At 35.1% G+C, this 14,077-nt stretch overlaps 2 protein-coding genes across 3 annotated transcripts in view; both read right to left on the minus strand.

Moving 5' to 3' along the window:
• Positions 1–11,691, minus strand: part of LOC126754556 (lipoyltransferase 1, mitochondrial) — a 73,806-nt gene extending 62,115 nt beyond the window's left edge. The window contains exon 1 of one of the 2 annotated variants that reach the window (XM_050466643.1): positions 10,919–11,691. In XM_050466643.1, coding sequence (XP_050322600.1) covers positions 10,919–11,539 — 621 coding nt within the window. In that variant the 5' untranslated portion in view covers positions 11,540–11,691. Of the gene's footprint in view, positions 1–7,923; positions 8,010–10,918 lie in introns of those variants that run through there. The other variant, XM_050466644.1, reaches the window with a different exon arrangement.
• LOC126754656 (uncharacterized) lies at positions 11,679–12,012 on the minus strand. Its single transcript, XM_050466784.1, has one exon. The coding sequence runs from the start codon at positions 11,909–11,911 to the stop codon at positions 11,714–11,716; it is 198 nt and encodes a 65-aa protein (XP_050322741.1). The 5' UTR covers positions 11,912–12,012; the 3' UTR covers positions 11,679–11,713.
• Positions 12,013–14,077: the final 2,065 nt, after the last annotated feature.

Genomic DNA, 14,077 nt, shown 5'->3' on the forward strand with positions numbered 1-14,077 from the left:
CAAATTTATGATGATTACATTTTTCTAAGTTTTTCGTTAGTATATCGGCAACCATCTCATTTGTTGGAACGTAATGAATTGAAATTTGTCTACTATTTAAAACTTCGCGTATATGATGATATTTTATATCAATATGCTTGCTGCGGGAGTGATATACAGGATTCTTAATTAATTGTTGTGCCCCCAAATTATCGCCGTTGATTTTTATAGGATTATTCGTTGGATCAATCCCGATTTCTTGCATAAGTTTTCTTATATATGTGGCTTCTTTTGCTGCTGCGGACATCGCCATGTATTCCGCTTCTGTACTGCTGAGTGCAACTGTGTTTTGTTTCTTAGATTGCCAAGAGAATACGCTACCTGCCAAAAAGAAAGCATATCCCGTATAAGACTTTCTGTCCGTAGCGTCGCTACCCCAATCAGCATCTGCATAGCCTTCAATCGACTTTCCTGTTTTTAAATAATGCAATTTATAATCACATGTTTTATTTAAATATCGTAATATATGTTTGGCTCCTGTCTCGTGTTCGATGTGTGGATCTTTATTACGCTGTGATAATTTAGAAACAGCGTGTAAAATATCGGGTCTTGTTAAAATTGCTAAATACATAAGCGAACCAATAAGTGACTGATATTTCGTTTGATCAACTTTCTTGCAATTTTCGTTGTTGCATTTAACTTGAAATTTAGGTTCAAGTGGAGTTAAAACTGGCCTACAATTAATCATATCATATTGCTTTAAAAGTTCATTGATATAATTAGATTGGCTGACTGTAATTGCTCCAGTTTCCCCTTTGCGCTGAAATGTCATTCCTAAAAAGTGTTTCAGTGGTCCTTTATCAATTACTTTAAATTCATTTCCAATTTTCTTCTTGGTTTCAATTAAATACGCTTTATTGGTTGATGCAAGCATAATGTCATCAACATAAACAGCGATTATATTAAAACACCCATTTGAATGTTTCGTGTAAACGCAAGGTTCACTTGGACATGACGAAAAACCAATTTTCTTCAAAATGAAATCGAGTTTTGAATTCCATTCTCTTCCTGATTGTTTGAGTCCATATAACGACTTGTGAAGTTTAAGGACACGATTTGGGAAAATTTTATCTACAAAATACTCTGGTTGTTTCATGTAAACTGTGTCATGAAGTTCCCCATTTAAATAAGCTGTTGCAACGTCCATTTGATGTAAATGCATTTGGTGCTCTACTGCTAATGCAATTATCATCCTAAGAGTTTCGTAGCGTACCACTGGTGAAAAAGTTTCTTTGTAGTTTATACCGTATTGCTGACTACAACCCTTTGCTACTAGCCTTGCCTTAAAACGTTCAATATTACCATCAACATCTCGCTTCACAGAAAAAACCCATTTACATCCGACAACTTTTTGACATGAAGGTAATTCTTCCAGCGTCCATGTGTTATTGTCTATCAACGCATCATATTCAACTTGCATGGCTTTCTTCCATTCTGCAGAATATTCGCTGAGTAATGCTTCTTCAACAGTTTCAGGTATCTTTATGCTGTTATTCATTGAATTCAATATATTATGTTGCTTTCTAGGACGACCAACCCTGCCAGTTCGGATTATTTTTGGTCTTCCTCTTCCTCTTGTATTAGATTTCTCATTATTTATCATATTAATAGGATCTACTTCAACTTTATCATCTTTTTCTATCGGAATATTGCTGGTATCTACTTGCTCTCCTCCTCCAGCGAGATTCTCTTTGCACTCCGTGTCAGTTACTGCTTCGTCATTATTTGTTTTGAGTATCAATTCGCTCACGTCTACCTTATCACTGACTTCATTAATTTTCTGAGAATTTTCAATGAATATAACATCTCTACTTATGATGAATTTGCGTGTTATTGGGTCATATAAACGATATGCCTTGGCCTTTTCTGCATATCCAACCATAATATATTCTTTAACTTTAGGTCGAAACTTATGAATCTCTTTCTTATTTAGAGCAATAGCTAATGATCCAAAAGTTTTTAGAAAATGAACCATTGGTTTTCTTCCTAACCAAGTTTCGTAAGGAGTTTTATTTACTAGAATCTTTGTTGGCGATCTATTGCGTAGAAACACAGCGGTAGAAATTGCCTCTGCCCAAAAACTTTCATCCATACTTGTATGAACTAACATGCATCGCGCCATTTCAACTAAAGTGCGATTTGCGCGCTCAGCTACACCATTTTGTTGAGGTGTATATGGTACAGTAAGTTCACGCTTAATACCGTACAAATTTAAGTAATTGTCGAAATCTTTATTTAAAAATTCACGCCCATTGTCACTGCGAATAGCTTTTATTCTTTTCCCAGTTTGGCATTCCACCATAGCTTTAAAGTGTTTAAATTTTTGTAAAACTTCTCCCTTAGTTTTAAGGAAATATACGAACAAGTACCTCGATTTGTCATCGATAAAGGTTAGAAAATATTTTGAACCACCAATTGATGTTTTATTAATTGGACCGCAAACGTCCGTATGAATTAACTCAAGAAGATCTTTAGATACTGAGTTGGACATACTTGGAAATGGTTTCGTACATATTTTGCTTTTCATGCACGTAATACATTCATTGTATTGTGAAATATTAAAAGCTTTCATACCATGTACTAACTCTCTGTTAGACAATTCATGTAGACTTTTAAAATTCAAATGACCATACCTGTTATGCCATTTCATTACTTCATTAGCGTTAGAATAAAAACATGAATTCGGTGCTTTCCCAAAAATGAACAAATTATTGCGTTTGTGCGCCTTAAGTAAATTTTTTCCTGCAGCATTTTTGATAACGCAAAATTTCTTATTAAACAAAATTGTACACCCTATGCTCGAAGCCTTTCCAACAGATATAAAATTTGATTGAAGATCTGGGACGTACAGAACATTCCTCATGATAACATCTTCGTTTCCTGATCGTAGGATCACAGTCCCAATACCTTGCGCTTCGATAAAATGTTCACCCGCTAAACTCACCTTTTCAGTATGATTCTGAAACGTATGAAACAAACTGCGCTCACAACACATATGTGATGTCGCTCCACTGTCCACGCACCATGTCCAACGGTTAAATTCTTGTACACCAGATGTTGCAAGTACACTTCCAATAGCATTCTGAGTTTGCTGCCTAGGTGCTCTGTATTGTGCAGCCAGATGACCTCTATTTCCACAATTATAGCATTTAACGTTAGATTGCTTCGTTACCGAATTTGAAGTATATCCTTTACGTGTATTTTTGTTAAGATTTTTGTGCGCACTTACATTTTTCCTGAAGTTCGACCTTGCCGAAAACGCCTGTTGATTCTCGATATTTTCAACATTTGCATCCTTCTCCTGACGACGTAAGTAAGTAATTTAATTTTCAATGCATTTAATGACGGTAAATTATCACGCGTTTCTATAGCAACCACGAAATTTTCATATGACTGCGGTAAACTTGATAGCAGAATAATGACTAACATTTCCTCTGGAACTACTATACCAATTTCAGCCATTTTTTCAATGATATCAGAGAACTGCTTTATGTGCTCCGACACATTTTCGCCCTCAGACAAACTAAGGTACAGAATTTTCTTGAAAAACGTAATTTTACGAGCTGGTCCACTTGGCTGGTAGATCTCTTGTAATTTCCTCCAGGCCTCTATTGAAGTAGTGCAGTGTCTTATATGATTTAACTGCGATGGCTTGACACAAAGCGTAATGCTCGCAAGCGCCTTCTCATCTTTTGCGTCGAACGCGGCTGATTCTTCTAGCGTTGCATTTTCGTTCTTCACATGCTTACCAGATACGATTCCCCATAAATCGGCATGAATTAGAACACTTTTCATGTGGACTGACCACGACGAATAATTTGTGTCATCGAGCTTATCAATGGAAAACAATCCAGAAGTAGCCATTGTTAGTTGCAAAAATTATTTTCTTTAATTCACTTTTAAGTTGCGATGCCTAAATTTTCTTTTACTAAACGTTTGACTGGTTACGAATCTCGGTTATGCCTTTCTTAAGTCTCATAATCTGTTAAAGTTTATAATTTAAATGTAGAAACGTTTTTGTTCGGAAGAATCGTTTATACAGAATGAAAAATAAATTTTCTTTATAAGACAAATCACAAGAAGTATACAATGATTAGAATATAATAATTACAACAAGTAGTTTGTGTTGCAAGTATTTTCAACACATACATATGTATATTATTTCTTTGGCACATTTGTCTGTATGTCTACGAAAGCAAATGCGAGCCACATACATATGCACATACATTCATAATAAAAAGTGTCGCACGCATCTTTCGCATCTCCGTTGTCACGGTCAACCAATGACCGAAACTGGCGTTTTGTCAAAGAGTCAAGTGCTGAACACATTGAGCGCGACAGACTGCAAACGACATCTGTCAAATATTAAAATACACACGTTCTTATGGACACAGTTATGTAGTTCTGAAGCTGCTGAGGACGATATTGCCAAGGCTATTTGTGATATTAAGCCTTCGTCCAAATTGGATTTGGACGGGCTACCGCCCGTACTTATAAAAAATTGTACTGCCTTAGTATATCCTGTCACGCTTATCTTCAATAAGTCTCTCGCCATCGGGGATTTTATTTCTGATTGGAAATTGACATGCATTACCCCTATTCATAAAGGTGCTAGAAAGGATGATGTCTCCAATTACAGGCCTATTTCTAAACTTTCTACTATTTCGAAAATTTTTTAGTGTTCTGTTAAAAATAAATCATCATCATCTATCATCTCTAGGGTTTCACTCGGTCTTCTTGAAGTGGATTAAATCATATCTGCAAAACAGACGATGCGTTGTCACTGTCGATGGAGTGTCATCTGATTCATTCATTGCGTCTTCGGGAGTCCCACAAGGGAGGGTCTTGGGTCCACTTCTCTTTGTGCTGTTTATCAATGACATCTACTGTTGCTTCTCTTTTGCCAACTTTCTGTTATATGCAGATGGCTTATAAATTTTTGCATTAATCAAAAACACACAAGATGTTCTCAAACTTCAATGTGATATTGATACTTTTCATAATTGGTGCCTGAAATCGAAGCTTTTTCTGAATCTAGATAAATGCTCACAGATCTCTTATGGTAGGGGACGCAACATCTTATCTTCTACCTACAGTATTTCTAATTGCGTCCTAAAATGCGTTACTGAAATCAAAGATCTTCGGGTAATCTTTGATAACAGATTTTCTTTCAGTAATCACATCAACTATTCAAAATCTTTTTCGGTACTTGGCTTTGTCCGTCGAAATTCTACAATTTTTTCCGACCCCTACACGTTAAAATTACTGTACACATGTTTTGTGTGGTCCATTTTGGAGTATGCAGTGTTTATTTGGAGACCATATTGCATACCGTCAATTAACAGGATCGAGCGTGTTCAAAAGATCTTTCTTAAATATGCTCTCCGCTCCTTAAAGTTTATTGACCCAACACCATCGTATACATACCGTTTATTGCTTTTACATCTTAAATCACTGGAAAATCGAAGGTCCGTTCTCTCCCTTTCATTTGACTACAATGTCATTAACGGTGATATTGACTGTCCCTACTTATTAGGGAAACTATAACTTCAATACTCCCCAGCGTTTTCTCAGATCCATTTCCCCATTTTATTAGAAAAGGAAAGTACTAATTTTGCTGAATATGCTCCCCTCAAGAGGGCTATGCGGGAGTTTAACTCGATTTCCGAGAAAGTTCTTCTTGATTTTTCTCACTCTAGGGTATCCTTCATTAATACCATCAATTCTGTTTTTTAGTTTAAGTTATCTACTCATGTTATTGTAACTTAATTATTTTAGAATTTTAATATGCATCCTAGTTTTTCATTAGTCTGTAAGAATCAATGTTCATAGACTTTACTAAATAAATAAATAAATTTCTATAAAGTTTTATTATGTTTACATACATAAATTTGCGAGGAAAGCTATATCTAAAATGGATGAAAAACACAAAATAACCCCGAATTTCACCGCTAGCGAATCGGAGCATCTATTGGAACTGGAGGAAATCCCAATCCGATTCCATATTTTTTCACGAAAAATAATTTCTTATTACTTATAATTTTTCTTTTGACAAATAAATGAAAATACAAAACAATTCAAAACAAAAATCAGCAGTTACTTAAGCACTGCTTAAGTCTCCCATTTTCAGTATTTAAGGTTAGGTTCCAGCTGTCAAGTAAATGCTCAAGAAAATAAATTCCTTATTTTTTGAGCTGAAGTCAATTAAATTCGGCAGCAAGTTACGCATTGTGAATGATGCACATTAGAAGAGCAAGAGAAAATAAACAAAGAAAATATACTTATGTGTGTAAGTATATAAACATTTTCCTTGCGATTTAAGGAATGTGGTGGATGATTGGTAAGTATTATACAACATTCCAAAATGAACTATATATCATAATACTGATTTTAACTAATTTAGGATTAATTTTTCGATTACTTTGAATTTCCTTCAAGAAACAACTGTTGATTTCATGTTTCTTCGCACAACCAGCGTTGCCATATTCGCATTTTATTGAAAAAATGTATTATTTAGTACTAGATTTCTTCGGCTAGCATCTTCCAAGCAGAAGTACTAGGCATAGAAAAAGCCTGCGAAGCTTTATTGGAAAACCACGGGAATATAAATAAAGCAACTATATTTACGGATAGCCAGGCGGCGCTCCTGGCCTTGTCTTCACCCATGACAAACTCCAGCACAGTACACAACTGCAAGAGAGCACTAAGCGCAATAAAAGACAAGCTCCAACTAAACTTAATCTGGGTTCCCGGCCACAGGAACATTTTCGGTAACGAAAAAGCAGACGAGTTGGCAAAGGCAGGAGCTTTCCTCAACGAATCCGAGGCGGACATAATACCAAGTCCGCTAGGATCAATCAAAAGTGAGATCAATAGACAATTTCAACAAATTGCAAATAACAGGTGGAAAAACATCACAAAATGCGTCATAACTAAACAATTATGGCCAACATATGACAGGAAAAGAACCAACGACTTACTAAATAGGTCAAGAAAAAGTATTTACAGAGTAACAGCTACCACAACAGGGCACTGGCCATTTGGGGAACACGCATCCAAAATGGGTATGCCCTACAATGACATCTGCCGTGGCTGCGGAGTAGCAGGGAACAAGGAAACAATCTTCCACTTTCTCTGTGAATGCCCAGCTTTAGCACAGATCCGACACAAAACACTTGGAATCCATCTAGCACCAAACCTTGAATGGATTTCCACTAAAAGCATAGCGGACATAAGTAGTTTCATCGAAACCTCAAAATGGTTTGAAAGAGAAGGTGAAACGTAATAGCAGATACAGGAGGTTCTACGAACAGTGCATCAAAATGGCACATCAAGTGTTAATTGAGCCCGATAGGGCTGCACTCCTACCTACCTACCTACTAGATTTCTTTAGAGCTGCATACTAGCACAAGAAAATGTACCACAGGAAATTTTCTTGACCATTTCTTAAGCGTTTTTTTTTATATGAAGCTTTTACATTTCTTGTGAGCTGGAAACTACCCTTTAAGCATAACTTAAGTATGAACTTGCATCTTGCATGTCTTGCATCTTTGCAATTGCCTATTAGCTAGCATATTTTTGTTTTTACACTAACAAAATGTATAGCGATGCATCTGCTACACCCTTGCAAATAAGCAACAATAAAACGCTGTTGTATTATTTGCAACACTGGTTTCCAAATTATCAGCTTCTGTCAAAAATAAAAACATTGAAAACAAAGAGAAGAAATGGAGCAAACCGGTTTGAATAAAATAAGGCTAAAACACGAAAAGTCGAATAAAAAGTGGAGCGAAAAAGAAATCCAGAGTATGCCGGATTTCTTGTAGGAAGTTCCAGAAGTAAAAGTGAAATTTGTGCTATGTGCCGCATAAAAATATTTCTTACCTTCAATGTCCATAATTTTTTCAGCAGCTTCATCAAATAAAGCGTCAGTTAATTTTTCCCTAAAACTTTTTTCGGCATATTTTGCAATTTCTGCGAAAAAATGTTTTTCTTCACTGATCAACTGTGAATTAATGGTCTTTGCAAGGGTTACACAGAAACCACAAAAAAGACGTTCATTGTTGATGGTAAATATTTGCAATTGCATAATTTTGCAAATTCAGATGCACAAGATTCTGAATTGCCCTACTAGGTATATTCTATTGCTCTTGCAAAACCCTTGCACGTTGCACGAATTGCAGAATTTTCGACTTGTTGCAATGTTGGATCAAAACCCATGTTTATTTTCGTGCAATGACAAGTAAAAATATAATTACCGTTTAATTGTTGGAAAGTTTTCAAAAGATTTTATAATTTCTATTTCCATTATAGATTTGTTATAGTTGTTTTGTTAAGAATGAATGCAGAAGATGCGCCACTCACAATAGTCATTCACAATAAATTTACCGAATCAGCTGTTCATATATCACTAGATTCTGCCATGGGTGCTCTCGTGCCTTTTCATATTTCGATATAGAATTTTTGCATTTGATGTCATCGTGCAATCTTGCAAGAGCAAGAGAATACTCCTACTATTTTCCTATTTTATCTTAAGCACAACTTAAGTATGGACTGTGAAACCGAGCATATGCGTTATTGATAAAAATTTATGAAATTTTAACCACAAATACTTTAAATAATATAAGTACTAGCATGGCGTTCGTATGTGTCAGTTATTTTTCAGACCTTTTAATTTTTTTCCTCATCTTGATGTTTTTTTGCTTAGTTGTAAGTTGTTGAAATCCGGATGTCTGTCTGTCCGTCCGTCCGTCCGTTTATTTGGACGTAATTTTTTTGGAAAAGTGGGCGTGGCCCCGCCCCCTACTTAGTTTTTTGTACATATCTCGGAAATTACATACAGTATGTTAAATGTAGTGAAATAATTGGCTGCGATTTAGAATAGCATGTCCAGGTTTCGGGGTTAAAATGGGTATGTACGGATAGAGGAGATTCTCCAGATCAAGATCCAAATTCTCATATATATATGTACATATAGTTGCCGTTGACTTATTGTTTTTGAGATATTTGCATTTAAAATTCAAAAAATCAACTATTTAAAATGCGTGTTTCTCCGATTTATAATGCATTTTACACTTATATTTTATACTTTTATATCCAGTAACACTTCACTAATTTGTTTCTAATCATTTCTTTTATATTAATTAGTGCATAAATAACTTTAATTGCATATCAAACTTTAGTTAAAATCCATTTATTCGTAAAATAAGGAAATGGTTGTAAACAAGCTAAAAATTAGTGTTACCATATTTTGTAATGGAATAAATATAAGAAAAAATAAAGATTATGACGTCATAACTAAATTCATTATCGTGTGATAAGTAATGTAAAATCTTTCAGAATTCTCATTATCTTGATAAATCCCGGTGTTGGATCGGCCAAAGAGGAGTTCTACGCAAAAAAACTAAGCACGCTCAGGTGTTGGTACAACCAAGGGTTGTTTTTTTGAAGAGCGGCCGAAGGCCGCCAACGCAAAATAGAGTTCAACGCAAACGAACTGAGCACGGCCAGGTGTTGGTCCGACCGAGGGTTATTTTTTTAAAGCGCGGCCGAAAGCCCCCAATGCAGAAAAGAATTCTATGCGGAAAACTAATGTGTTATATATCTCCTGTCATTAGGGTATTATTTGTTTTCTTTATTTCTTCTGTAAAATATGATCGTAAGGTAGCACTGATTATTAGTTAGAATGCAACCCTTTTGTTATTGTATTAACAAAAATTAAATGTTGAATACAATTTATTTTTGCACTATTTAATATAAAATAAATGGTTAGAAACGAATTAGTGAAGTGTTAGTGAATATAAAAGTTAAATTATAAAATTCATTATAAATGGGAGAAACAAGCATTTTAAATAGTTGAATTTTTTAACTTCAAATGCAAATATCTCAAAAACCATAAATCAGCGGCAAATATATATATATATTTCTTAATCTTGAGGACCTCCTCTATCCATACATACCCATTTTAACCCCGAAATCGGGGGATGCTATTTAAAAATTTAAACAACTTGTTAAAACGTTAAAATTTTTGTAATTTTTGAACTTTAAAGTTGAATTACTAGTAAACTAAGTGTTTGCGGTATCTATACCCCAATTTATATTTAAAAATCAGGAGGACTTCCTCTTTCCAAGGGTACCTCCAGATCTCGGCACCTAAGAAATCGGAATTGTGCGAATTAAAGTTATTTTGTCACTATTTAATATAAAATAAATGGGTAGAAACGAATTAGTAACGTGTTAGTGGATATAAAAGTTAAAAATATAAGTGTAAAATTCATTATAAATAGGCGAAATACGCATTTTAAATAGTTGAATGGCTGGGATTTAGATTAGCATCCCCGGATTTCGGGGATAAAATGGGTGTCACTGGAAAGGTGGTGTTCTCCAGATCACGAAAATATATACATTTAGTTGCCGCTGACTTATAGTTTTAAAGATATTTGCATTTGAAGCGCGGCGCGAAAAAAAAATAACCATGGCAACCCTTTTCTTATTGTGCAAATGCAGAGAATTGTAACTAAAATAAAATAATTAAAATAAAGCTTTATTTACAACAAATATTAAAAAAATGAATATACCGAAACGTTGTAGTGAAGTGTTAGTAAGTGAAAAGTGCACAATATAAGTGAAAAAGTTACTCACAATACACAAATTATCAATGTAAAATTTGTCAATTTTTCAACTTTAAATGCAAATATCTTTAAAACTATAAGTCAGCGGCAACTAAATGTATATATTTTCGAGATCTGGAGAACGCCACCTTTCCAGTGACACCCATTTTATCCCCGAAATCCGGGGATGCTAATCTAAATGTTACCCAGTTGAATTTTTGAACTTTGAATGCTAATATCTCAAAAACCAGTAGTCATATTTTACTTACCTTTTTTTCGTTAATGCATACATCGTCTCGTTTATTTATTTCCGATTTAATGGCCCATTCTCGAAATAGTGCTCGTGTTAAAATGTTCAAATTATATTTCCTGTCATATCTTTCTCGTGGCGTAAAAAATGTGCAATTGAGGTTACCACGATCATGGTATACGGCCCCACCACCACTGTTCCGACGAGCTATAGTCACGCCATTTGAATTCAATTTCGACACATTTGTTTCCATAAAGGGATTCTGATGACGACCTATCACAACACATGGATCATTTACCCATAATAATAATACGTGATGATGGCTGAAATCGAAATTTCTGTACAACCAGTCCTCAAGAGCTAAGTTAGTAAATACGTCATATGACTGTGAAATGAACACTGATTTTCTAATATTTCCATCAGATATTTTCGTAACATTTGAACTTTTTAAATTATTATTAGTTGAATTAGTAACAAATGAAGACGGGGGTAATCCATAATTATTTGTTGTCCTATTATTTTGATTTTTGTAATTCGAATGAAAAAATTTTTGCGGTAAATTAATATGAGCTTCTTCAAAAACAGAATATAGACATTTATGAATGCCTCTTTTGTAACCTTTGGTTATTATGGTATTCATCGTTACAGCACAATTTTTTAAATACAGAGATTACTATATTTTGATCGACTATTACTTAACAATTATATTTCTTTCAATTTGTTAACGTTGCTCGCGACACATTCCTTAAGTCAACATTATTTACACTTAAAAATGGTCCTTTTAATTATTAAGAGTATGTTGAATATGTTTATTTTAATTTTTCTTATGTTCTTTGGCGACCTTGAAATACATCAAATTCTTATCGCAGTGATTTCCTGCCGAGCTTGCTGCAGTTACAGATATTAAATATTCATGTAACGCGATTGTTTGATGCAACCACTTCCACGTTTGGTGAAGTGCGGATATCCTTAAACAAAGCCCCAAACAATCTTTGCTGTAATTCTCATTCATTCCTTTAAACCCCTTTATGAAAGGGCAACTGCATAATTTACTACACTTTATCGTCCTTAAAAACAAAATTTATTATATATGTGGGATTCTTATCGTAAACGAAATTTCAAACTGATTATCGATAGAAACATAATTAGAGGCTTACAACCCCATGTAAAACATATTCAAATAAATCTTTTCTCGTTTTGCATGACAGTTTATACCAGATATAAAGAGATGTCCAACCATAGATAAATAGACCAGAATCTCCTTTCTTGCTCTCTCGCTTGTCAGTTGGCAGCGAACCCGTCACCCAGCTGTTAGTGAAAAAGGCGGGATGCCAGAAGAGTAGCGCTAAAACGAACTGCCAAAATTAGTGCGTTGTTAAAATTTTGTAAAATTAGATATCAGTAGTGTATAAAATTATTTATATATATGAGTGATATAGGCCTACTGGGGAACCGAGCACTCAAAAAAATATCGGTAACGCGTTATTTGCATACCTCAGTGGTAATGTGGAAACTGCAAAATGCCCAAAAGTTGTTTATAAAATGCCCAATCTAATTTTTTTCAGCAGGGGCATCATTGGCAAACGTTATAAAAAATGTGAGTTTTGACAGCTCTCTCTCGAACCAAAGAGTCTGGTATCAAGTTATCTATAGCCCAACTTTCCTGTCACTGGAAATGTGAGAACCGTTCATCCACCAAACTATGAAGTGCTGAACACAGTGAGCGCGACAGACTGCAGACCCGACAGTGAACTGAAAATGGCGTCGTAAATCCTACTACATGAACATTTGTAAGAAGCAGCGACATAGCAATGGCCGGCATGTACACAAAACAACGCAGTTGTTCATTTTGTATGTACACAATTTCGTTGTGGCCATACTATACTTTTCACTCCAATGAAATTTTAATATTTTGGTCAAAGTGAAATTTTTTATGCAAAAAATAAATAAATACGTAAATATAAGTAAATAGGTTTTAAATTATCAATTGTTATTACAAATGATATAATAGGTTTATTTTATGCTTTTATTTGTAAAATAACGTATGGTTTGTTATTGCTTTGAATAATTTTACATTTAACATATTAGTGGCATCACCACTCTACCTCATCTCTCCACTGTCAACTCTACTGTCGTCCTACTGTCGTATAAAAACATATTGAAGTTAGCGAGAGCGACAACTGTCGGCCTGCAGTCGTGTATTCGTGCAGCTGTCAGAATAACTGTGTCCATAAGAACATGTGTATTTTAATATTTGGCAGATGTCGTTTGCAGTCTGTCGCGCTCATTGTGTACAGCACTTGATGGACTGAACACATAGAGGGCGACACAACATGACTGCACGACAGTGAACTGTGCATTTGTACTGTACGTGAACATTTGTAAGAAGTCAATGTCAAACAAAATCCCTCCTGTACACAAAACAATACAGCTGTCCAATTTGCATGTACACAATTTTGTTGTTACCATACTAATACCTTTCCCTTCAATGAAATTTTATTATTTTGTTCAAAGTGAAATGAATTTTTTATGCAAAAAATAACTAAATAAGTAAATTTATTTATCTTAAATTATCAATTGTTATTACAAATGATATAACAAATATATTTTAAGGTAGGTATGTAAAATAACGTTAGGTTTGTTGGAACTTTGAGAAATTTTACATTATACATGTTAGTGGCATCCTCTCCCCTCTCATCTCCTCTGTACTGCCGCCTGCAAATTAAAAAAAAATACTTTTAAACTAGCGAGAGCGACAACTGAGAGCCTTGTTGTTACTGTTCTAACGATTATCAAGCCCCGTTAGCATGGTAAGGGTTATCCAGGTTGTCGTCGACGTCATCAAGTGTGAGGCCCAGGAAACGTGCTGTTTCGACGGGGTCGGACCAAAGGGAAAGGGGTGTTAGATGGATAGGGTTGGCAAGGCATGCAAAGAATTGGTCAGTGTCATGCGGAGACTCGTTGCGTGCAGGACATACATTGGGTATGTCTGGGTCAATTCTGGATAGGTAGGAGTTTAACCTGCTACAATATCCAGAATGAAGCTGTGCTAGGGTCACTCGCGTTTCTCGCGGCAACTCGAGCTCTTCACGGGAAGGGAGTCGGTAAAGGTGTTGATGGCTCCACTGTGAATGGCGGTCAGTACCTGTCGAAAGTTGGTTGCGTCCGGAGTCCGGTC

Source organism: Bactrocera neohumeralis, chromosome 4, assembly GCF_024586455.1.
Source record: "Bactrocera neohumeralis isolate Rockhampton chromosome 4, APGP_CSIRO_Bneo_wtdbg2-racon-allhic-juicebox.fasta_v2, whole genome shotgun sequence".
Classification (NCBI taxonomy): Eukaryota; Metazoa; Arthropoda; class Insecta; order Diptera; family Tephritidae; genus Bactrocera; species Bactrocera neohumeralis.